At 42.5% G+C, this 26,580-nt stretch overlaps 1 protein-coding gene across 1 annotated transcript in view; it reads left to right on the top strand.

Moving 5' to 3' along the window:
- Nucleotides 1–26,580, top strand: part of NMT2 (N-myristoyltransferase 2) — a 63,367-nt gene that overhangs the window by 32,690 nt on the left and 4,097 nt on the right. The window contains exons 4-10 of the mRNA XM_065399628.1: nucleotides 8,273–8,391; nucleotides 8,486–8,577; nucleotides 8,673–8,789; nucleotides 9,613–9,783; nucleotides 10,911–11,019; nucleotides 13,854–14,024; nucleotides 14,503–14,670. Coding sequence (XP_065255700.1) covers nucleotides 8,273–8,391; nucleotides 8,486–8,577; nucleotides 8,673–8,789; nucleotides 9,613–9,783; nucleotides 10,911–11,019; nucleotides 13,854–14,024; nucleotides 14,503–14,670 — 947 coding nt within the window. The remainder of the gene's footprint in view (nucleotides 1–8,272; nucleotides 8,392–8,485; nucleotides 8,578–8,672; nucleotides 8,790–9,612; nucleotides 9,784–10,910; nucleotides 11,020–13,853; nucleotides 14,025–14,502; nucleotides 14,671–26,580) is intronic.

Genomic DNA, 26,580 nt, shown 5'->3' with positions numbered 1-26,580 from the left:
CTACTGAGGTGGGTAGTTTGGGGGGGTGGGGAGGAAGGTATGTCATGAAATGAAATATCAGAATGAGTTTCATATATGAAAACAAGAAATGTGCTATTACAATGATCCCACTTGGGCTAACTGGGGTTTGAACTTGAGAACTACAGGGAAGAAAGGTCTCTACCACTTCAGTAAAAGGAATAACTTTATTATTTGGTAGCAGCAGTAGACTTTTAAACTGTTATGAGCCAGGTATCAGAGAGTAACAAAGATCCACACTATGGTGGTGTGGGATACACTGTTTTTGCATAAATTGATGCTAATTACACATCTCTCCCATGCATAACTATTTTGTTCCTATTTGTTCACCTGCTTCCTCCGCTGCATACAATTCTTATCCGTAGTCCATCCTATATACGACAGTGTTTTCCTTCCTCATGGTTTTGGAGGCAGCTTGACTGAAGACTTCTTTAAACTGATTCAGTGTCTGTCTTCTGCACAGCTGTTGCCTATCTCCAACCACCCCCACTCATTACTGCTATGGGTGAGTGCAGTTGCTGACTCCTCCACCCTTGGAAGAAAGCCCTATTTCATTAGTCTCCTGTAAGACACTACTGCTAATTCCAGGAACTCTTCAGTGCCAGGGAAGCTTGGAGACCTTGCAAGTAAAGCAGTCCCTACCACCTCTTTCAGCAGTGGTTTCCACTGATCATTTTCCTGCTCCTGAGCCTGGTTCCCCATTCCAGCACTCTTGAGGGATTGAACTGCACCACCTCAGCACTCTCCAGCCAGATCCCCTCAAGGGGGAGTGGAGTAAGTTAATGTCACCAGTGCTGGCTGGGTGCCTAACCTCTATGCCACAGGTTAATGAGTTCTCCTCACACACTGTTCTCCCTCTCTCCCAATAGTTCATTATTTCAATAGCCTTGTTATTTTGACTGGTATTTTGACCCTTTTCTCTTTCTGAAAGTCATGATGCAGAAGACCCCTCTTAAAATTACTACCTAGTGTAACATTTGGGGTTCAACCCGTACCAGTAAGGGCTTGTATCACCGCCTGCCCTGCAACTCTGCATGCCTTAAATGCTATGCTTCTGTGTCGGAGTCCTGACACTGCCTGCCAGCCACCCTTACAAGCATGCAGGTCACACCCTGGCTTCCTCCACCCAGTTACTTTTTTGCAGAGTGAACCCAACACCCTTCCAGTCCCAAATTTCTCCAAAACTGTCTGCCAATTGGACAATCTGCAGAGGTTCCCAGAATTGTGAGCTCTTCTTTGAGTGCTTGCTCATGTCGATTCCATTCTAGGTGTGTGTGTGTGCCCATGTGCATGGTCGTTGGAGATATTTGCCTTAGCGGTATCCATCGGGCCAGCTGTGGCACCCCCTTGAGTGCCACGCTTATGCGTCGGTATATCAGGCACCACAGGCCCTATGCCCTCTCAGTTCCTTCTTACCGCCTGTGGAGGTTAGTTGGAGCACCTTTCCTTGCATAGCAAGGTCTAGAGGTTTCGTCTCTTCTCACTTTGAGCCTTAGGGTCTTGTAAATAGTTTGTTTATTGTAGTTAGTGGTAAGTAGTTGTTAAGTGTAGTTAGAATTTAGGGTATGTCTACACTGGAAACTTCAAAGCGCTGCCACGGGAACGCTCCTGCGGCAGTGATTTGAAGTGCGAGTGTGGTCGCACGCGAGCGCTGGGAGAGAGCTCTCCCAGCGCTCCTGGTAATCTACCTCCACAAGGGGATTAGCTCTGAACACTGGGAGTGTGGCTCCCAGCGCTCAGAGCCTGTCTACACTAGAGCTTTAAAGCACTCAGACTTGCTGCGCTCAGGGGGGTGATTTTTCACACCCCTGAGCCAGCAAGTTAGAGGGCTATAAAATGTAAGTGTAGACAAGCCCTTAGAGTCCCAGCGGGGACCATGCCCCAGGCAGAGCATGCCCCAGTCTCCGAGGTTTATGCTCGGCCCGTGTCCAGCAGAACTTGCTGGGTAGCGACTTACCTGGCCAAATGGAAAAGATTCCCGTGCCGGGCCTCGGAATGATGTATTCAGGCAAAGCAGGCCCTGCTGCAAGATATCCTGGATTATCTGTTGCATCTCAAACTCCAAGGTTTGTCCCTGTCATCTATCAAGGTCCACCTGGCCACTATCTCGGGTTTTCCTCCTACGTTCCAAGGCAGGTCAATCTTCATTCACAACATGACGGCACAGTTTTTGAAAGGTTTGGAGCATCTCTACGCACACGTCTGATATCCCATCCCTCACCTCACCCCCAGGGACCTGAATCTCATGTTGTTGAGGCACATGGGGTCTCCACTTGAGCCTCTGGCTTCCTGCTTTCTCCTGCTTCTGTCCTGGAAGATCTCATTCCTGGTCGCGATAACGTCAGCCCGCAGGGTGTCCGAGATCAGGGTGCTTACTTCAGAGTTTTCTACACAGTTTTCTACAAGGATAAGGTCCAGCTGCGACCACACCCAGCATTTCTGCCCAGGGTTGTTTCCCAGTTTCCCAGTTTCATACTGGCCAGGACATATACTTGCCCATCTTCTTTCCAAAGCCTCATGCGTCAGATGAGGAGTGCAGGCTACGCACCCTGGATGTCAGGAGGGCACTGGCCTTCTACAGAGATAGAACAAGGCCTTTCTGTAAGTCAATTCAGTTGTTCGTTGCAGTGGCAGACAGAATGAAAGGTCGCCCAGTGTCTGCTCAGAGGATTTCGTCTTGGATCATGGCCTGCATCCACTACTGCTATGAGCTGGCGAAAGTGCTTCCACTGGTGATTGTGATGGCACACTCGACTAGGGCACAAGTGTCATCAGCAGCCTTCCTGGCACAGGTACCAATCCAAGAGATCTGTAGAGCCACTACCTGGTCATCTGTCCATATGTTCGCATCTCATTATGCGCTTACCCAGCAAGCTCGAGACAACACTGGCTTAGGCAGAACAGTGCTGCAAACTACAAGACCGTGAACTCCGAGCTTGCCTCCATTGATACTGTTTGAGAGTCACCTAGAATGGAATCAACATGAGAAGCACTCGAAGAAGAAAAAACAGTTACCCACTTTTTTCATAACTGTTGTTCTTCGAGATGTGTTGCTCAAGTCCATTCCATTACCCATCCTCCTGCCCCTCTGTCGGAGTTGTCGGTAAGAAGGAACTGAGAGGACGTAGGGCCGGCGGTGCCTGATATACCAATGCATGAGTGTGGCATTCAAGGGGGTGCCACAACTGGGCCTATCTATACCGCTAAGGCAAAAATCTCCAACGACCGCGCAGGTGAGCGCGCACATAGCTAGAATGGAATGGACATGAGCAACACATCTCGAAGAGCAACAGTTACGAAAAGGTGGGTAACTGGTTTTTTATTGTTTCTCTCCCCCCCCCCCCCCCGCAACCTCTGCAAGTGAGAATTTTGTTACTGCTAAGCTGTGTGACAACGGCCCTGACATACCCGCTTGTCTTCCTTACCAGTAAACTCCTCATGACTCTGCCAGTCCAAACCTTGCCTTGCAGGTAAAACAACAGTGAACCCCATCTCCTTAGCTTGCCAGAGATGTCTCCCTGCAGTATCCATCCTTCTCATGGAACACTCACAGAAATTGTTCTCTACTCCTTTAAGGAGACAATAACAGCAGCGTATTCATTTGACTAACGTTCTTAGTTCAATCACAGCACTGAATTGATTTATAATAAAGCTGAAACAAGTTTATTTAACAAAAGGCTGTAGGATTAAGTGATACCAAGAATAAGTAGTAAAGACAGAAAAGGTTACCAGCAAACAAAAATAAAAATACATTTCTAAGATGTATTTAATGTCAGCAAGTTATAATCTTTGTCTAAGCAGGTTTCTCTCCTATATTCAATTCCCAGAGACTTCAACACCCTTGGTTGAAGGATCCCAACGTTCTGTGGTTTCAAGAGCTCCAGCCCCCTGAATCCCCCAAGTGATGGACAACTATGGGGTTCTCTCCCCTTTCTTTTTTTAGTCCAGTAAACCTTTGAAATGTATTCTGTGAAAAGTAAGCCTAGACAAAACTTCTCTCTCCTGCTGGCGTGTAGATGCCATGCTGTCTTCCCAATGTTCATTGGCCCTCCTTCAAGAGGCAGGAATGCTTCCTGGAGGTGCGGTCTCTATTCTCCTGCTGATTCATATGTAAATGGGCTTCCATTGTTTTGATTCCACTCTGCTTAATTTACCCTGGAGACAGGTAGATAGCTGCCTTCCCTCCTGTCTTGGTGGAAACCTTTTTCTCCCTGTGTTTAGTCACCAACTTTAAAGTGTAATATCAGTGAGTACCCATAATTGCTCATATAGTACTAATGCATACATTTCACAATGCTATTAATCACCAGTGTGTCACAGGCTTTCACAAAAGACCTTAGTCGATATACTTTTATAATACAGTAATATTATATACAATTAGCTGATTCAATTGCTTCTTATTTGAGATTCAGTTCTCCTGTCTTTATAGTTAAAAGGCTATCTCCCCCAGTTGCTAGTTTGATGGCTTTGTTTACCTTTTATGTAAATATATCTTCATTGTTTCTGCCTGACAACCAGGCGGTTTAGATAAGCAAGTATACATCCGTTTGTCTAGGGCAGACTGGGCTTATTCATTGCTTGCCAAAAACATTTTAAGAATGTAATTCTACCATATGTTTATAACTCTTTGTTCACACGCTGTAAAGACATCATGCAAGTATATTAATGATCAGTGAATTGTTCGTTTTCCAGTGATATACTACAGGCCACCTTTTGGGTATATATCATGACAACAGTATGTTAGGTGTAGGAAGTATGTCAAGCCTGATAAGAGTTGCTGACACAGAGTAGTGAAACCAGTGGGCCCCTGTGTCACACTTATATTACAGTACCACCCAGAAATGAGCTAGGTGGTGTACGGAACACATAGGCACTGACCCAAAATGTACAAAGACTAAAAGGACTCAAATATTTGAATCTTTAATCTAGCACCATGTCTGAATTCGGAGGCCTTGGATCCTAGGAAGTATGGAAGTATTCTTCTTTGGGATAAAATCTCCCTCATAAAACTAAACAGAATTTTCTAGACTTCTTACACTAAATGAGTTTCCGTCCCAAACAGAGTTTTTAGGATCACTCATCACAGACTGCAATGCAGGGAAGTCACCTCACAGTTGGAGAAGGAACCAAGCACCTCTCTCCTCCCTGCTGCTGCACCTAGGAAAAATTAATCCAACAGAAACTAGAAATGTCAAGAAGCCACATCACCATCCTTTGGGAGTCCCACTCCTCTGTGGCACCTCTGGCATACCAGGGGTGCCTGATCCCTTATGAAGGGAAAAATCTCCCGGAATCACATGGCTTAGGAAGACATTTTAACTCCAATAAGATAGATGTGTTAAATTGACCTGGTCCACACTATCATAGAGATTGAAGAATTTGTTTGCCCTCAGACTAAGAAAAGTCCACTCAGGATGAAGCATCATAACATCTGAGTCCCTGGAGAAAATAGTCTACTCTGCATGGACTCATGGTGGTCACAAACATCTAACTAGCAGAGCATCAAAAAACACTGCTCTAAAGCAAAGCTGACAAACTATTTCCCGTCCTCAAGCTCAGCTCTCCTTTCTGGTGCTTAACTCTAGATGGTTGTGAGCAACAAAAATTTTACTGTTAAGAAAATAAGGCTGTGAATTAGTCTCCAATGGCCTCTGAGACTCTTGGCCCCAATAGTCACAGCCCAAACACCTGCTCTCATGGTCTGCTCAAGTTGTGCATTCCAAAAATAGGAAGTTAAGGAGAGAATCAGGAAAGGTGAAGAAACACCCAGGAACTCTTTTATTTATGATTATCCATATGACAATACAAAATTCACTGCACTTTCTAAGTTATCCCAATAGCTTGCTTAGGATGCTGGTTATAGGCCTGGTCTACACTACAGAATTAGGTTGACATAAGGCAGCTAACACTCTGTAGGTGTTTACACTATAATGGTGCTCCCACCGATGTAAGTCGCCCACTACATCGACCTAATAACTCCACCTCTGCAAAAGGTGTCACACTTAGGTCAATGTTAGGGTGATGCAATGTCTGTGTAGACACTGCATTACTGATATCACCTGTTGTCTGTCAACCCTGCACGGGACTGACAGCCCAGACTACTGCTGCTGCCTCCCGGTGAGGGATTGAGAGGCGGGAGAGCCTGACCCTGGCCACCGCCTAGGCCTTCTCCCCCACCCCCATGCCTCACTGGGAGGCAGCCAGGCCTGGGCTCTCCTCCCCTCCTCCTTGCCCCCAATCCCTCACCGGGAGGCAGCTGAGCTCAGGCTCTCCTCCCGCCCCCATCCATCATCAGGCGGTATCCAGGATCGGGCTCTCCTTACCCCCCACCCCTACCCCAATCCCTCACCGGGAGGGGGCCAGGATCGGTCTCCTTCCTCCCTCCCCTCTCCATCTGACACCAAGAGGCAGCGGCGGGACTCTGAGCTGTCAGCCATGGTGGTGGGGAGGCTCCAACTGTCAGGGCCCCACAATGCCCCACTTCAGTCGGTACAAGCGCTGATGGTGAGGATGCGCACCGCTGACAGAAGGAGTTAGTGTGGACATGAAAAACTACAATAATTACTGTGGTGGTTCTATGTCGACCAAACTTTGGTCAACTTAATTTTGTAATGTAGATGAGTCCATAGACTTCATCTCCAAAGTGCTGTTTGATGGCTCCAAGTAGTGTTCTGTGTAAAGCTCTCCAGCATTCTTGAGAATTTAACAAAATAATGTCACAACATTATTCCCTGAGGGACTCTAAATCCAGCTTTTGGAATTTTAGCCATCTTTTCAGAACACCTCAAACTAGTAGTCCTTTCACTCTACATGCGGCACTGGAATGTATTTTGCTAGACAGCAGTCAGTGAGGTCATACCTTGAACATCCTTCAGCACCAGCTCAGAGATGAGAGCTTGCTGGTCCTATCACTCGCCAGTCTAGGAGGATGAGGAAAAAAATGTCTGGGCAACTACCAACAAATAGGATCTAGAAGTGATTCTGAAGGGCTGCTTAATAGAAATAGGATTTGTAGAATTTGAGTGGTCTTTGAATATTCTGTTAAGCAGCCTGGCTGAATCACTTCTACTTCCTATTTGTGAGAAGTGGAAATGGCCTACACCTTTACATTTTTCAGCTTCCTCCTGAGGTGTTGAGTGTGTGGGCTGGGGAAGGAAGCTCTTTCTTCAATGTGTTGAAGATTATGACTTCAGATGGAAGCATTAGTCTTTCTGCTTCAAGAAATAGTTGCAGGAATCTTTGTGTTCATAAACTTGAAAGTTTTCCCTCCTTGTACGAAGACGAGACTGCTAGCAGCAGTCCTATAGGTAGTCTTGATCCGTTATGGTATACTATCATTTTGTAGCAATGGTATCTGGAGGGTTCTCTGTACCCAGAGTCTTCATGGAGCTGCTGGTGATTCTGGCCTTACCACTATTGGGCAATCTCCTGACAGAAGCTCTTTCTGCAAAAGAAGCTACGTAGTGCACCCTACTGGTCATTCAGGTGTATTAATGAGAACTAAGATTGCAATCGTCTGACACACTATCAATAATTTGTACAAGCATGATTAACATGTTATAATATATTTCCTAATGTTCAGCTTTGGAAGCCTCTTCTGGGGCTGGTTGGCTGATGTGTAATAGCCATCCAACAGAGGAAGAGTGGCTCCTGTTATATTTTAAAAAATATCTTCAGTCTACCTGCTTCTGAAGTTGTGGAGAAAGACAAGATTACCCAGTAGCGAGTCCAGAACTATAAGTGTAACCACAATTTTAATTTTAAATTTACAAATGAAAGTTTTTTCATTTCACCAGCAGCCATTCTATAAAATGCCCTGATCCTGCAAACACTGATGCATGCTAGTAGTGCCATTGAGTTCATATAAGTCAATGTTTGCAAGATCAGCACCATAGCTTGTGAATCTCACTGCAGAACTCCTCCCCAGATATAGCTTTCAGTAGTTGACTAAGTGATACATACATGCTGATAATTTGCTATTCAATTGTGCTCTGTTATGAAATGTTAAGATATAAACTGCGGTCGAATAGCTCTGAGCCTCTGTACAATAGCTCTGCTGAAGTATTAGCTGACTTGAGTGAGTTGTAAAACAGAGAAATAATGTAAGCAAACAAAAGCTTATTTTTAACATTTTTAAAAGGCTTCAGATTCTGATTTCATAATTTTACATTACATCTTGTGTTAAGTGACTTCAAAACTTATTAATTTTCAAATTAGCTAGTAATGTAATTTTTTCCCTCCCTTTCTATAACAGATGAAGTTATAACTTCTCATGGTGCAATTGAACCAGATAAGGACAATGTCCGCCTAGAGCCATACTCTTTGCCACAGGGTTTTATGTGGGACACTTTGGACCTGAGCAATGCTGAAGTTGTAAGTAAAATTGTGTGTACACACATAGTCTTTGATGAAACATTCTGGCTGATGTGTGAGATAAAATTCTTCCTTTTTTGATGTGTGTTTTCAGCTAAAGGAACTGTACACATTATTAAATGAGAATTACGTAGAAGATGATGATAACATGTTTAGGTTTGACTACTCACCTGAGTTTCTTATGTGGTGAGTAGCAATTTCTGTGTTGGATTGCAAAGAAGGGTATTTTGATCACATTCTTTTGGACACTAATTTGTAATGGTTTCTGCCACTGATTCTAGGGCACTACGTCCTCCAGGCTGGCTACCCCAATGGCACTGTGGAGTTAGAGTATCGTCAAACAAAAAATTGGTAGGGTTCATAAGCGCCATCCCTGCACACATTCGGATTTATGACAGGTAAATATAAATATATAAAATAAATATAAATAAAAACAAATGCTACATCTTGAACTGGCTTTCGTGATGGGGATTGTCTGATTGAAGAGCTGAGTGCTAGGCCTCATTGACCGTAGAGGGAGAAGAAACCTTACACAGGTCTGAAATTTTTCACAAGGCTTTTGGAAGTTTCCAATTAAAACTAATGGCAAACAAATATCCACCTCAGAAACATTCTATTGATAGAAGGTGTGAAGAGCTGCTTGATGTTTTCTGGCCTATTGGAAAGTGTAAAGTGTATGTTCGGTCAGTTAGACCTACCAGGGCTCTCTCCGTAGGGTTGGAGCACTGGAATAATTAACTTGTGAATATGAGCTGTGGAGCCTTTTGATATCTCTTTCCTCCTGCTTTGATTGCTTTCCAGGCCCTAAATCCAGGCCACAATTCAGGTCATGGTACAGATCTAAAGAGTATTACAGGTAAATTCTCCAACCTAGGCATCTTGCCAGATGCAGTTACAGAATATTAACATTTGTTGTATACTTTGAGGATGCAACTTAAAGCAGCCAGGTTAAAAATTTGGATCTACATACTTAGAAGTATGTAAAATACAAAGACCATATACCAACATTGGATAAGAAATCTCAATGATTTATCAGAGTCCTTTGTTACATAATTGAGTCCTCCTGTTGAAGACTTTAAAATGAGCATTATTTATGTTTTTGAGAAGCTACCTTGTATAACCTGAAATTTACTATCAACATGGAAAATAAAACTATATAAATAAGACTATACTATGTTTTAGTGAGTTTTATAACTGTTTTGTTATTTAAATTGCTTTTAGTGTGAAGAAAATGGTAGAAATCAATTTTCTTTGTGTCCACAAGAAATTGAGATCTAAACGAGTAGCACCTGTACTGATTCGGGAAATAACCAGAAGAGTAAACCTGGAAGGGATTTTTCAGGCAGTTTACACTGCAGGAGTGGTACTCCCCAAGCCTGTGGCCACATGCAGGTAACCTAGGTGGTGTTCATAGTAACATTGCTCCCAAGAATGATCATTTTAAAGAGGATTCCTTGTCATTTTCACAAACTAGCTAATAAAAATGTTCATTTTTCTGCTGTAAACTTCTGGTAAACATTATGGACTTGATTCTAATGCAGAGGACATGGCCAACTTCTTTGTGATGCCTTGGACAAAGACATTTCTTGGAGTAAAATCTAGTTCTGTTTGGGGCACTGCCTGCACTGTGATAGAAACTGTGCTAGCAATGACAAGATTGTATACTTCGGTACATACGTTTTTCAAGTGACCTATTTCTTGACTGGTGGGGTGAACAGAGTTTCTGGGAATAATATGGTACTACTTTTTAAACATCTTCCTGTAGGGTCTCCTCTCTGGAGAAAGGGAGGTTTGTTGTGCATCTTACAATGATTTAAGAACTGTACAGTCAGAAAAGTTTTGTCTGAAGTTCAGTATAGCTTTGTTTGCATGGAGTGGATTCAATATTGCTTATGCTGCCACAAGTTCAAATCACTGTAGAGTTGGCTCAGTCCTTAATCCTTCTGGTAGACAACCAAGCTCTGTGCAGTTCTTTGGATTAAATTTTAAAAGCTGAAATCTTGTTTGCAGTTTATGGACATCAGAAATACCATGAGTCTTTTTGGGGGGGGAGAGTAGGTATAGGTTTTGCTATCCATCACCATAATTTTCCCTCCTTTGATGCTGGGTATTCAAAGGTGTTCTATCACAGAGACAGCTGGCAGGAGAAGGCCCTCCCAAAAAACTGCTTACACAGACAAGCAGAGGGTCTTGTCCGTACAGCAAAATGAGTGTTGTGAAGACAACCAAGGCTATGAGAAGGGTGAAGTTGTCCTGATTACTAATCTCAATATTAAAAATGTGTGTGGGTACAAACGATGATAGTCAACCATACCATGGTCATTCACAAGTTTAAAAGGTGTAGTGTCGACACTTTATTGGGCTGTTTAGCTACTGCTCAAGCCCCCCATAGATATAGGATTGCTCCTTAGATGCAAATTGTTTAATTTTGGGAGGCAGGGATTGGATGAAATATATATAAAACATATATTATTAAAATTAGCAATTATATTAACATGTATTTTAAATTGTATTTCCAGGTACTGGCATCGATCGCTGAACCCCAGAAAATTGGTAGAGGTGAAATTTTCACATTTGAGTAGAAATATGACTTTACAAAGAACAATGAAGCTCTACAGACTTCCCGATGTAAGCAATGTATCTGCCTAGAGAACCCTCACAGTTATTGTGAGGCCCAAAATACCCTTCCATCTGTCTCCTACAAGGCAAGCTTTTCATTTTGGAAGGAAAGCATTTACACCATGTAAAAACATATTTGTTGGTTGGGAAGGGGATTACAAGAGTGTAGATGAGTTTATTTAGAAATATCAGAGACCTTAAAAAACTCACAAAACTCCCCAAGTAAACTTCAACTCAATCCCATTCAACCACAAACTGAAGACACACACTTTTTACAACTGTATACCATTAATTTTTCATCCAATTAATATATCATTTTTAATGGAGTAGGAAATTCACAGTTTATTACCTGAATTTCTTACAAAGAAAGCATCCTAAAATGTTGATAAGGCAATGCCAAGAAGCATTTTAACCCAATTTGCCAGAGAATGTTTTCTCCACACAGTGAACTGTTTCAGCAAATTGTAGTTCAGGAAATGCTATGTACTGTGCATGTCTTTTCTTTGGATAAAAATCTTCCCCCCTGCCCCCTCCAAGTTTTTCCATAATGACTTACCTGCCTTTGGACAGCCATGTCTGCCATCATTGTTTGGTCTGATGTCACAGATGCTCATTACTTTTATAGCGTCAACACTATACTAGATGCTCCCCTGCACAGCACAGTCCATTGTTTGTGTCTCAATACGTAATGCTATCAGTGTGACCCACTTCCCATGCTGCGCACACATGCGCTCTCACTGTGTGCAGTGCAGTAGTTGGCAGAGCCTAAAAATGAATAACTAAATTAATTTAGTTTTTAGGCCCAAAGAACTAAGTCTAACTTTAGTCAAATTTGAAATAATTTTTAGATGCTAAAAATCTAGTAGATAATTCAGATATAGGGTTTGGTGGCATTTCTATTCTTCTCATATAGACAAGGTTCATAAATGAATGGGGTTTGGTTAGAATAAGAGTTGTATATTTTCTAATAATCTTTCTAATTCATAAGTTACAGACTACAATAGAAGAAAAATAAAGTATGAGGAGGGGGGAAATAAGCCCTAGAAACACACCTAGGAAGAGATTAGGACATGTATGCAGCACTGTACACAGACAATAACTTCTGAGTAAAATTTCCAAAGCACCTAAGTGCCATTTTCAAAAGTGACAGAAGCACTTAGCAGCCTATGTCTCTCAGAAAGTCAAGAGAACTTAAGATCCCTTGTACCTAAAGGTATGTCTGTGCTGTAATTGGACATGTGATTGCAGCTCAGATAGGCTTAGCACTAGCCTTAATCTAACTAGTGCAGCTAAAATGAGCTGTGAAGATGTGGTGGTGGCCTGGACCTCAGCATAGTTAGCAACACAACTCTTGATATTTTTTACTGTCTACTCTGAAGATCTGTTTGAAATCATATAAGAATATTGTGATTATATTAACAAAATGTTACTCTAAACAAAGCTTCTTGGGTATTTTTCACTTTCCAAGTATATAGTTACTTAATAGGGGACTTTTAAGACAAACTGAAAGTGAGGAAAAAGTATACCAAAAGGAACACACCTTGCCAATCTGTTGTTGTTTCAGACATTTGTTTTCATACCTTCTTCTGCCAGGAGATCAAAATCCTGGGCTAGAACTGCCACTTGAGCTGGGATACATTCAGAGCAGCTTGATGTGGGGCAGGAGGCAAGTGACTTTAAGCCACAAATTGTTCCCTAGTCCTGTAGTTGGCTGTGTGCTGGACTGTTCCCCAGCATGTCCAAACTGCCTCAGGCTATTTTAGCAGCTGAGGATTTCTGGGACTTAAGGATGCCCCAGCCAGGCTTCCTTCCCTGCAGGCACACTCCCTATATGGGCAGCTGCACTAGTTCTACACCACTCAGTGATCCATCTTCCACAAGGGGCATCCTCAGGGATCCGTTAAGCTAGTTTTCTGACTGCTTTGCTGGAATAGGGCAAAGTTGTAAGAGCCAGCCTGAAAATTGGGGCCCCCTGTATTTGACCTTGCCACATTACCATGAAAAATGACTAACATGTTAAACAAATTCATTATATGACTTCATTGAATGATGAAGCAGATACGCTCTGAAAGAGAATGAACCTTTGTTTAATGAAGAAATATGCTGGATAATTAACAAAAATGTGTTGGAGAAAATAAGATTCAGTTGCTTGCCACACATCTAAATGTTAATTACAATGTATTAGAAATATTTTTTCTCCATTGTATAAAGTCTCTGTGTAAAATATCTTATTTTCTAAAATATATTGTAGATTAGTAATTCCAGGATGGCCTTAATTTATATGAGGAGGGCTTTCTCATGAGTAGAAAAATGGTTATGTCTGCATAGAAAATTTAGACAACAAGCTAGTTTGGAGGAGTAAAAGTAGCTGGAAATTTTCATGTTAAATGTTTGCTGACCAAATATAAACACACAAGAGAAAGTAATTTTTACTTGGTATCCAACATATTTTTGTCTTCTGGTCAGTTACTGATAATCAGGGTTTTTTCTGGACCCTAAATAATTTAGAAGAAAAGAAATAATGATCAAACTAAAAAAGGAACACACTATGTTTGTAGTTTACGCTACAGTCAACAGTGTCTGTTTCCCTGGAGAAATGAAGTAGTACTAGTAATGGTATGTAAAGATTGACATGCCCTAGACTGTCTCAGTAATTAGAAGATAGGGAATATTGATTGAAGGCAGTTTGTAAATTGGCATAATGAATTATAATGCTAGAGTAAAGTAGGCTAATAATGAATAATCTATAGCAAATGGAGTGCACTCTGTAACCTACTTTCACATATTTTGTAAATAAATTCCTCCTTTCAACATCTTTTTTTTTTTCTTTTTATTATAACAAGGCCACAAAGACTTCAGGTTTGAGACCAATGGAACAAAAAGACATTAAAGCAGTGCAAGAACTGATCAACAGTTACTTGAAGCAATTTAATCTTGCTCCTGTAATGGATGAAGAAGAGGTAGCCCACTGGTTCCTGCCTCAGGATCATATTATTGACACCTTTGTAGTTGAGGTAAAAACATGGGTTAACAATGTAAATGAGGTATATGTAAATTCCACCCTTGCCTCCCCAGTAATTTTACACAGGTAATTTAATGTGAGGCTATATTGACATTAGGGTTTTGATGGCATCAAGATAACTACCAAGAGAAACAAGAGGGCTTTCTAGTGTATTTAGAGCCATGATCTATACTTAACCTTGCATTGTAGCATTTGTGGAGCTTGACATAGTTTCTCCATTTTGTTTATTATGAAATTAAGATGTTCTGAGGGCACCAATTCTGTGCGTCTGATTTTAACCAAGAGAATTTTTGAAGTTGTGATGAATGCGCGGTAGAGACCAGTGCTGATAGCCATGCCACCTGAAGGGTAGGCTTCTGGCAGCTAGTATTTGTAATTTCCCAAAATATCTGCTGCGCAGGGTGAGGGCTAAAACTGTAGCTAATTAATTACAAGTTGATTCTTCATTCAATGACTTTTTTCTTCCCCAGAGTTCAAATGGTATTTTAACCGATTTCCTGAGTTTCTACACGTTACCTTCAACAGTTATGCACCACCCTGTTCATAAAAGCCTCAAAGCTGCCTATTCCTTCTACAATATTCATACAGAGACTCCTCTCTTGGATTTAATGAATGATGCACTCATTATAGCTAAATTGGTAAGTAACTTACTTTACTTTTCTCAGAAAAGTAGGGTAATTTAAAAAAAAAATGAAAGGAAGTATTTAATGTGTAACATTCCATTTTCTTTTACTTTAAAAAGGGATTTTTAATGCACTTGCAGAACTTTAAAAAAGCTATACTAGCTTTTCTCTTCACTTTGAACAGCACTAGTGAAAAAGGAAAAAATTCCCATAAACCTGCACTATTTTTACAAAATATATTTTGAATAGTGCTGTTGATTAATTGCAGTTAACTCACGCGATTAACTCAAAAAATTTAATTGCAATTAATCGCACTGTTAAACAATAGAATACCAATTTAAATTTATTAAATATTTTTGATGCTCTTCTACATTTTCAAATATATTGATTTCAATTACAACGCAGAATACAAAGTGTACAGTGCTCACTTTATATTATTTTTATTACAAATATTTGCACTGTAAAAATGATAAACAAAAAGAAATAGTATTTTTTTTCAGTTCACCTCATAGAAGTACCGTAATGCAATCTGTTTATCATGAAAGGGCTACTTACAAATGTAGTTTTTTCGTTACATGACTGCACTCAAAAACAAAACAATGTAAAACTTTAGAGCCTACAAGTCCACTCAGGCCTACTTCTTGTTCAGCCAATCACTAAGAGAAACAAGTTTGTTTACAGGACATAATGCTGCCCATTTCTTAATTACAATGTCACCTGAAAGCGAGAACAGGCGTTCTCATGGCACTGTTGTAGCTGGTGTCGCAAGATATTTATGTTCCAGATGTGCTAAAGATTCATCTGCCCTCTTCATGCTTCGGCCATTGATCCAGAGGACATGCTTCCAAGTAGATGGTGCTGGTTAAAAAAATAATGCGTTAATTACATTTGTGACTGAACTCCTTGGGGGAGAATTGTATGTCTCCTGCTCTGTTTTACCTGCATTCTGCCATATATTTCATGTTATAGCAGTCTCGGATGATGACCCAGCACATGTTGTTCATTTTAAGAACACTTTCACTGCAAATTTGACAAAATGCAAAGAAGATAGCAATGTGAGATTTCTAAAAACAGCTACAGCACTCGACCCAAGATTTAAGAATCAAAAGTGCCTTCCAAAATCTGAGAGGGATGAGGTATGGAGCATGCTTTCAGAAGTCTTAAAAGAGCAACACTCTGATGTGGAAACTACAGAACCCAAACCACCAAAAAAGAAAATCAATCTTCTGCTGGTGGCAGCTGACTCAGATGATGAAAATGAACATGCGTCGGTCCGCACTGCTTTGGATTGTTATTGAACAGAACCCGTCATCAGCATGGGCGCATGTCTTCTGGAATGGTGATTGAAGCATCAAGGCACATACGAATCTTTAGCGCATCTGGCATGTAAATATCTTGCAACGCCAACTACAACAGTTCCATGTGAACGCCTGTTCTCACTTTCAGGTGACATTGTAACAAGGTGACATTTTAACAAGTGACGTTGTAACAAGAAGCGGGCAGCGTTATCTCCTGCAAATGTAAACAAACTTGTTTGTCTGAGCTTTTGGCTGAACAAGAAGTAGAACTCATTGGACTTATAGGCTCTAAAGTTTTACATTGTTTTATTTTTGAATGCAGGGGTTTTATGGTACATAATTCTACATTTGTAAGTTCAACTTTCATGATAAAGAGATTGCACTACAGTACTTGTATCAGGTGAATTGAAAAATACTATTTCTTTTGTTTTTTTACAGTGCAAATATTTGAAATAAAAAAATATAAAACTGAGCATTGTACACTTTGCATTCTGTGTTTGTAATTGAAATCAATATATTTATTTGAAAATGTGGGAAACATCCAAAATATTTAAATAAGTGGTATTCTATTATTATTTAGCAGTGCAATTAATTGCATGATTAACTTTTTTAATCACGCGATTAATCACGATTAATTTTTTAATCGCTTGACAGCCCTAATTTTGAACAATGTTCTGTTGCCAGTAAGTTCAAAGCAAGAGGTTTATTACCCTGTTTCGTAATGTGATAACTGAAACCCACAGTTTGAGTGTTGCTAGAGCTATGCAGAGCATCTGGAGCAGTGGTAGGCAACCTGCGGCCCACAGGCCGCACGCGGCCCGTCAGGGTAATCTGCTGGAGGGCTGCCAGACAGTTTGTTTACATTTGCACAGCCGCCCGGAGCTCCGGCCGCGGTTTGCCATTCCCGGCCAATGGGAGCTGTGGGAAGCGGCAGCCAGCACGTCCCTGCAGCCCAGGAATGTCCCATTGTCCGGGAACGGTGAACTGCGGCCACTGGGAGCTGCGGGCGGCTGTGCAAATGTAAACAAACTGTCTGGCGGCCCACCAGCGGATTACCCTGACAGGCTGTGAGCGGGCCGCAGGTTGCCCACCACTGATCTGGAGCATACTGGTGAAAATCTCATAGACTCATAGACTTTAAGGTCAGAAGGGACCATTATGATCATCTAGTCTGACCTCCCGCATGATGCAGGCCACAAAAGCTGGCCCACCCACTCCTGGAATAATTCTCTCCCTCGACTCAGATGTTGAAGTCCCCAAATCGTGATTTAAAGACTTCAAGTCACAGAGAATCCTCCAGCCAGCGACCCCTGCCCCATGCTGCGGAGGAAGGCAAAAAACCTCCAGGGCCTCTGCCAATCTACCCTGGAGGAAAATTCCTTCCCGACCCCAAATATGGCGATCAGCTTAACCCCGAGCATGCGGGCAAGATTCTCCAGCCAGATCCTCCGGAAAAAGTTCACAGTAGTAACTTTTAATATCCCATCATTGACCATTGTTACTAATTACCAGCGATGGCACGTTATTGACCTATTGACTAAAATCACATTATCCCATCAAACCATCCCCTCCATAAACTTATCAAGCTTAATCTTAAAGCCAGAGAGGTCTTTCGCCCCCACTATTTCCCTCGGAAGGCTGTTCCAGAACTTCACCCCTCTGATGGTTAGAAACCTTCGTCTAATTTCAAGCCTAAACTTCCCGACGGCCAGTTTATATCCATTTGTTCTCGTGTCCACATTAGTACTGAGCTGAAATAATTCCTCTCCCTCCCTGGTATTTATCCCTCTGATATACTTAGAGAGCAATCATATCCCCCCTCAGCCTTCTTTTGGTTAAGGTAAACAAACCGAGCTCCCCGAGTCTCCTTTCGTACAACAGGTTTTCCATTCCTCGGATCATCCTAGTGGCCCTTCTCTGTACCCGTTCCAGTTTGAGTTCATCCTTTTTAAACATGGGAGACCAGAACTGCACGCAGAACTCCAAATGTGGTCTTACCAGTGCCTTGTACAACGGAACCAGCACCTCCTTATCCCTACTAGAAATACCTCGCCTAATGCATCCCAAGACCGCATTCGCTTTTTTCACGGCCACGTCACATTGCCGACTCATAGTCATCCTGCGGTCAACCAGGACTCCGAGGTCCTTCTCCTCTTCCGTTACTTCCAACCAATGCGTCCCCAGCTTATAACTAAAATTCTTGTTAGTCATCCCTAAATGCATCACCTTACACTTCTCACTATTAAATTTCATCCTATTACTGTTACTCCAGTTTACAAGGTCATCCAAATCTCCCTGAAGGATATCTCGATCCTTTTCCGAATTGGCAATTCCTCCCAACTTTGTGTCATCTGCAAACTTTATCAGCCCACTCTTACATTTGGTTCCGAGGTCAGTAATAAATAGATTAAATAAAATCGGACCCAAAACCGAACCTTGAGGAACTCCACTGGTAACCCCCCTCCAACCTGACAGTTCACCTTTCAGTACGACCCGCTGCAGTCTCCCCTTTAACCAGTTCTTTATCCACCTCTGGATTTTTATATCGATCCCCATCTTTTCCAATTTAACCAATAATTCCTCATGCGGTACCGTATCAAACGCTTTACTGAAATCGAGGTATATTAGATCCACTGCATTTCCTTTACCTAAAAAATCTGTTACTTTCTCAAAGAAGGAGATCAGGTTGGTTTGGCACGATCTACCTTTCGTAAAACCGTGTTGTAATTTGTCCCAATTGCCATTGACCTCAAGGTCCTTAACTACTTTCTCCTTCAAAAATTTTTCCAAGACCTTGCATAATCTGGCCCTTAGTATCCAAATTAACAGTAAGTACTGGATATTCAATGTTAGAAGAATGTACAGTATAATTAAAATGGTGACTCATTGATGGGCTTGGACAACTTATCAAGGTTTGCAGAAATAAATTAGTTTGGATTTGTTTAGTAAAATGGAAGCGTTTATTTTGTGTTGGGAATTAGTTGAAATTACAGCTAGTAATTAACTGTTTTTGCCTTTTTAAAGTTACAAAAGTGGTATTGTATATGGAAGCAAAGAAAAGATGTGAAGTGTTTTAAATTATGTATTTTCAAATTCAAAGTTGTAAACACACTTTCTCACACAGAGAGAACAACATTAATGATGCAGTTTGGGCAAATGGAGGGGAAGCCACTACAAATGAAGGGTTCAGAAGTAAATTTAAAGTATTCTCATGGGTGCAATACCATCTAGCACTAAAAATAGTAGACACCGTGCATTACCCTTGTAAAATGTTTGTAAGTGATTAATGTAGGAGTATATGGTGATTATATATCTACAGAATCAATACCTCACATATTTACTTTCATTTTTAAAAAGATGAACAATTCAGAAGTAATATAGAGTACAAATCAGCCCTGTGAACTGAAACCAATGTGTAGTATTTTTGCTTTTCCTCCATGCATGAAGTTTTGAGATTATAACAAAAGAAGATTGACTAAGGTGAAATGGAAATTTAACAAGAACGTATATGTATACTTTTTCAAAGAACAGATGGTCTGGTTTTAATTAGTGCCCTGCTCAAACTGCTGACAGCAAAAGAAAGGGGAAAAAAGCTGTAGATAAGTATTGAGCACTGTATAGTATGTTCATTTGTAGAGACTGATGATAAACTTCCTTGAAACATGCAAATATTTCTTTCTGCTGAGAATCCAGTGGCACATTTAATGAACAGTGTGTTAACTTGCTTTACTTTTGTAAATTATACTCATTCAGAAAAACACTTAGTACCTTGTTAAAATAGGATGTTATTTAGATTTATATGCAAGCGTAGTACCTTTATTTACTTGAAGCTAAGACTGAGGTCTCCAGCAGTATGTAGTTACTTAATATTTTACTTTGTGTATATAAATCAGAAACAACTCACAAAGACAGGTTAATGGTAACAGAAGGACTAACTATGTATCATGATCATTCTAATATTTTTTTAATCATATGAGGTATTGTACCTTGAGCGTGGTCCTGATGGATTTCTTAAACTAAACAGGATTGGGCTGGGTTGGAACTTGAATGGGAGATACCCATCAGATGCGGGAAGTAGTGTTTATGATCCAAGTAAATACTGTACGTCCCAGCATGGTGTTCAGGGGCCAGCACACTACTGGAGGTTCAGAGTCAGATTTTCAAAAAGTATTTAGGCACCTGAGGATTCAGATAGGTGCCTAATGTGACTTTCAAAAGCATCTAGGTGTCTAGATCCCATTGAGATTTGATGCCTGGGCAATTTTGAAAATCCCACTAGGTGTCTATCTGCATCTTTAGGCACCTAAATACCTTTTAAAATCTGGTCCTCGATGTTTTAGATGAAGGTGGAGAGAGGGAATGTAAAATATCACCTAATCACAAGCTAATTACAAACAGAAATCACTCTTAAATAAAAGAGGAAAACAGGAAGCTGTCCTTTTGGCAGTAATTTGTGGTACAGAAAGTGCAGCTCTTTATTAAACTGCATGAGACTTTCAGAGTTGTAAGTTCTGTGTTCATTTAACAGTGGTTTTAATATGAATTGTTCTAAACACATATATTCATGTAGACCAGGAGTTTCAAACTTGGATGTGTAAAGTTAAATACCTAAATCTATGTTTAGGCACCTTAAATAAGTGGCCAGACTTTTTCAGAGGTACAGAGCACTTTTCAGCTTCTATTGAAGTCAGTGGCTTAAATCAACCAAAATATACTGGACTATACATAATTCTAATAAAAATGCTATACATATTCAAGAATGAAGAATTACAAGTTGCTACATGTGTGTATCTAAAATTATCAAGAAAATTCTATATCTTGTGAAATTGTGATAATTAGATTGCAGTGTAGGCTGTAGAGTTAAGATTGTATGTACAGAGATTTAACTTTGTCATTTCCTGACTTTTGAGTGCTTAACTGTGCAGCTTTAATGTTCTTTTCACTTAGTTCTGATGGAATTTCTACAGGAGAAAGGCTCTACTGCTAATTTTGGAGTAGTTCAGCTTTTACTTTCCCAGATGCAGAGGCCTTGCCTCTTTTTTTGTGTTTACTTTCTGTACATTTTTTCACAGCACATCTAACTTAGACACATGTATGCATGGCAAGAACTTCTTTAGTAGCATAACATAGTGAGAAATCTGTGCAATATTTACTGGGCATATATGGTGTGTGTAACTTGGTCAGAACAAAAATATTTTCCCCAAAATATTTAAAGGCACTTATTATGGCAGAAGTCTGTTTGCATGCCAAATTTCAGTTTATGCTTCCTGCTATTCCAGCATTAATGTGGTGTTGTTTTTTTAATCACTTTTTCTTTATAAGGGGGAAAGGTTTCTTTTTTTCCAGTCTCAAACAGCTGAACATTGTTGCTGGTACTAATAATTTGTATTACAGTTGTACCTAGTGGTGTGCTGCACTCACACAGAGGAGAGCCCCAGTGAATTCAATGGAGCACGACAAAAATGCAGCAAGTGTGTGACAAATTGCAATATCAGAGCCTAATTAAAGACTAGGACTCCTAGGCACTACAATAATACAAATAATAAATAATAATAATGAGTCAGTTTAACAAAGAGTCGAAGGGAATCGGGTGGATGGGAATGTGTAAAGGCCAGTTTTACAGTAGAAATTTAAGACTACTCAGTTTCTGTGGCAACTTGATGATAAAGAGACTTCTGTATCATAGAATCATAGAATATCAGGGTTGGAAGGGACCTCAGGAGGTCATCTAGTCCAACCCCCTGCTCAAAGCAGGACCAATTCCCAACTAAATCATCCCAGCCAGGGCTTTGTCAAGCCGGGCCTTAAAAACCTCCAAGGAAGGAGATTCCACAACCTCCCTAGGTAACGCATTCCAGTGCTTCACCACCCTCCTAGTGAAATAGTGTTTCCTAATATCTAACCTAGACCTCCCCCACTGCAACTTGAGACCATTGCTCCTTGTTCTGTCATCTGCCACCACTGAGAACAGCCGAGCTCCATCCTCTTTGGAACCCCCCTTCAGGTAGTTGAAAGCAGCTATCAAATCCCCCCTCATTCTTCTCTTCTGGAGACTAAACAATCCCAGTTCCCTCAGCCTCTCCTCATAAGTCATGTGCTCCAGACCCCTAATCATTTTTGTTGCCCTCCGCTGGACTCTTTCCAATTTTTTCACATCCTTCTTGTAGTGTGGGGCCCAAAACTGGACACAGTACTCCAGATGAGGCCTCACCAATGTCGAATAAAGGGGAACGATCACGTTCCTCGATCTGCTGGCAATGCCCCTACTTATACAGCCCAAAATGCCGTTTGCCTTCTTGGCAACAAGAGCACACTGTTGACTCATATCCAGCTTCTCGTCCACTGTGACCCCTAGGTCCTTTTCTGCAGAACTGCTACCTAGCCATTCGGTCCCTAGTCTGTACCAGTGCATAGGATTCTTCCATCCTAAGTGCAGGACTCTGCACTTGTCCTTGTTGAACGTCGTCAGGTTTTTTTTGGCCCAGTACTCTAATTTGTCTAGGTCCCTCTGTATCCGATCCCTACCCTCCAGTGTATCTACCACGCCTCCCAGTTTAGTGTCATCTGCAAACTTGCTGAGAGTGCAGTCCACACCATCCTCCAGATCATTAATAAAGATATTAAACAAATCCGGCCCCAGGACCGACCCTTGGGGCACTCCGCTTGAAACCGGCTGCCAACTAGACATGGAGCCATTGATCACTACCAGTTGAGCCCGACGATCTAGCCAGCTTTCTATCCACCTTACAGTCCATTCATCCAGCCCATACTTCTTTAACTTGGCGGCAAGAATACTGTGAGAGACCGTATCAAAAGCTGTGCTAAAGTCAAGGAATAACACATCCACTGCTTTCCCCTCATTCACAGAGCCAGTTATCTCATCATAGAAAGCAATTAGGTTAGTCAGGCATGACTTCCCCTTGGTGAATCCATGCTGACTGTTCCTGATCACTTTCCTCTCCTCTAAGTGTTTCATAATTGATTCCTTGAGGACCTGCTCCATGATTTTTCCAGGGACTGAGGTGAGGCTGACTGGCCTGTAGTTCCCCCGGATTCTCCTTCTTCCCTTTTTTAAAGATGGGCACTACATTAGCCTTTTTCCAGTCATCCGGGACCTCCCCCGATCACCATGAGTTTTCAAAGATAATGGCCAATGGCTCTGCAATCACATCCGCCAACTCCTTTAGCACCCTCGGATGCAGCGCATCCAGCCCCATGGACTTGTGCTCGTCCAGTTTTTCTAAATAGTCCCGAACCACTTCTTTCTCCACAGAGGGCTGGTCACCTTCTCCCCATACTGTGCTGCCCAGTGCAGCAGTCTGGGAGCTGACCTTGTTCATGAAGACAGAGGCAAAAAAATCATTGAGTACATTAGCTTTTTCCACAACCTCAGTCACTAGGTTGCCTCCCTCATTCAGTAAGGGGCCCACACTTTCCTTGACTTTCTTCTTGTTGCTAACATACCTGAAGAAACCCTTCTTGTTACTCTTAACATCTCTTGCTAGCTGCAACTCCAAGTGTGATTTGGCCTTCCTGATTTCACTCCTGCATGCCTGAGCAATATTTTTATACTCCTCCCTGGTCATTTGTCCAATCTTCCACTTCTTGTAAGCTTCTTTTTTGCGTTTAAGATCAGCAAGGATTTCACTGTTTAGCCAAGCTGGTCGCCTGCCATATTTACTATTCTTTCTACACATCGGGATGGTTTGTTCCTGCAACCGCAATAAGGATTCTTTAAAATACAGCCAGCTCTCCTGGACCCCTTTGCCCTTCATGTTATCCTCCCAGGGGATCCTGCCCATCTGTTCCCTGAGGGAGTCAAAGTCTGCTTTTCTGAAGTCCAGGGTCCATATTCTGCTGCTCTCCTTTCTTCCTTGTGTCAGGATCCTGAACTCGACCATCTCATGGTCACTGCCTCCCAGGTTCCCATCCACTTTTGCTTCCCCTACTAATTCTTCCCTGTTTGTGAGCAGCAGGTCAAGAAAAGCTCTGCCCCTAGTTGGTTCCTCCAGCACTTGCACCAGGAAATTGTCCCCTACACTTTCCAAAAAGTTCCTGAATTGTCTGTGCACCGCTGTATTGCTCTCCCAGCAGATATCAGGGTGATTAAAGTCTCCCATGAGAACCAGGGCCTGCGATCTAGCAACTTTTGTTAGTTGCCGGAAGAAAGCCTCGTCCACCTCATCCCCCTGGTCTGGTGGTCTATAGCAGACTCCGACCACGACATCACCCTCGTTGCTCACACTTCTCAACTTTATCCAGAGACTCTCAGGTTTTTCTGCAGTTTCATACCGGAGCTCTGAGCAGTCATACTCCTCTCTTACATACAACCCAACTCCCCCACCTTTTCTGCCCTGCCTGTCCTTCCTGAACAGTTTATATCCATCCATGACAGTACTCCAGTCATGTGAGTTATCCCACCAAGTCTCTGTTATTCCAATCACATCATAGTTCCCTGACTGTGCCAGGACTTCCAGTTCTCCCTGCTTGTTTCCCAGGCTTCTTGCATTTGTGTATAGGCACTTAAGATAACTCATTGATCGTCCCTCTTTCTCAGTATGAGACAGGAGTCCTCCCCTCTTGCGCTCTCCTGCTCGTGCTTCCTCCCTGGATCCCATTTCCCCACTTACCTCAGGGCTTTGGTCTCCTTCCCCCGGTGAACCTAGTTTAAAGCCCTCCTCACTAGGTTAGCCAGCCTGCTTGCGAAGATGCTCTTCCCTCTCTTCGTTAGGTGGAGCCCATCTTTGCCTAGCACCACTCCTTCTTGGAACACCATCCCATGGTCGAAGAATCCAAAGCCTTCTCTCCGACACCACCTGCGTAGCCATTCATTGACTTCCACGATTCGACGGTCTCTACCCAGGCCTTTTCCTTGCACAGGGAGGATGGATGAGAACACCACTTGCGCCTCAAACTTCTTTATCCTTCTTCCCAGAGCCACGTAGTCTGCAGTGATCCGCTCAAGGTCATTCTTGGCAGTATCATTGGTGCCCACGTGGAGAAGCAGGAAGGGGTAGCGATCCGAGGGCTTGATGAGTCTCGGCAGTCTCTCCGTCACATCGTGTATCCTAGCTCCTGGCAATCAGCAGACCTCTCGGTTTTCCCGGTCGGGGCGGCAGAAGATGACTTAGTCCCCCTGAGGAGGGAGTCCCCGACCACCACCACCCTCCTTCTCCTCTTGGGAGTGCTGGTTGTGGAACCCTCATCCCTAGGACAGTGCATCTTTTGCCTTCCAATCGGTCGAGTCTCCTTCTGCTCCCTTCCCTCAGATGGGTCATCTAGTCCACTCTCCGCATTAGTACCTGTAGAGAGAACATGGAAACGATTGCTCACCTGTATCTCTATTGCTGGTACATGGACGCTCCTCTTTCTCCTTCTGGAGGTCAAATGCTGCCAAACTTCTTCACCATCCTTCTGTCCCTGCTGCGCCTGCTCTGAATCTTCAGAACGTTGTGGCCGTAGAAGCATCTCCTGACGTCTGTCCAGGAAATCTTCATTTTCCCTTATGCAACGCAGAGTCGATACTTGTTTCTCCAGACCTCGAACCTTCTCTTCCAATATGGAGACCAGCTTGCACTTTGTACAGACAAAGTCGCTTCTGTCCTGTACAAAGTCGCTTCTGTCCTGTGGAAGAAAGACAAACATGGCACAACCTGTGCAGGTTACAACAGCTGATCGCTCACCTTCCATATCACCTTCCTCTTAAGAGCTTCCTCAGCTGTTGCAGTAACTACTCAGAGAAACCCGCAGATGAAAGCCTCAGTGAGCTCTCCCCAGGCGAACTCCCTCTGTTAGCCTTTGCTGTTCGCCGCTCAGCTGGTTCGCTGCTGACTGCCCTTATATACCAGTCAGCAGCAAACCAGCTGAGCGGCGGTAATGGCAATAGATTTGGGGAAAGGGAGGGAGGGGACAGTTGGCAGAGGGCAAGTGAGCAGGAGAGGGGCACATGCAATGAAGACATAGAAGGAGATCAAATTCTTGCATCACTTTTAGGAAGGGACCAAACTTGAACAAATTAAATCCTGAAAATATAAAATATATAAATGACTGAAAACAGGTTAGGATTGATATGTTTATGCAGCCTCAACTGTAGCAGCTAGTATTGTGCCTGCTCAAATGCAGTTTAATGTAGACTAAGCTAAAATCAACCTTGATGACTATTGTGCAAAGAAACAAACATATAACATTGAAACTGCATTAGGATTATTTTGATGTTTTACTCCTGAATGTCACCTGATGGTGTCCTACCTCCTAGAGCAGTGGTTCTCACCCCGCAGGCCACTTCCAGCCCAATCAGCACATAGCTACAGCCCATGTTGTGACATTCTCAGGGCTCTAACTATGGCAGGGTGGGAGGAGCACATGCCCCTGGCACAGAGCCAGCAGGGGGGTGCAAAAATGGGGCGGCACAGGATCAGGCCTAGAAGCATCAGCAGGAAACCAGGGTGCTCAGCGCCCCTCCCCCACCCCACCTTTACCCCATGGGTCCAGTGACCCTGGCTGGAGCAGGCTCCCTGGCACTAGGACTGCAGTGGCAGGCGGGCAGGGCAGGCTGCATGGCTAAGCTATGTGTAACCAAGGTATGCTCGCAGGGCCAGGTAGGCAGGCAGAGCTTCAGAGTCTCAAT

Source organism: Emys orbicularis, chromosome 2 (genome assembly GCF_028017835.1).
Source record: "Emys orbicularis isolate rEmyOrb1 chromosome 2, rEmyOrb1.hap1, whole genome shotgun sequence".
In the NCBI taxonomy this organism is placed as follows: Eukaryota; Metazoa; Chordata; order Testudines; family Emydidae; genus Emys; species Emys orbicularis.
Note: the sequence above shows the minus strand (reverse complement) of the source record. Positions and strands in the feature narration are given on the sequence as shown.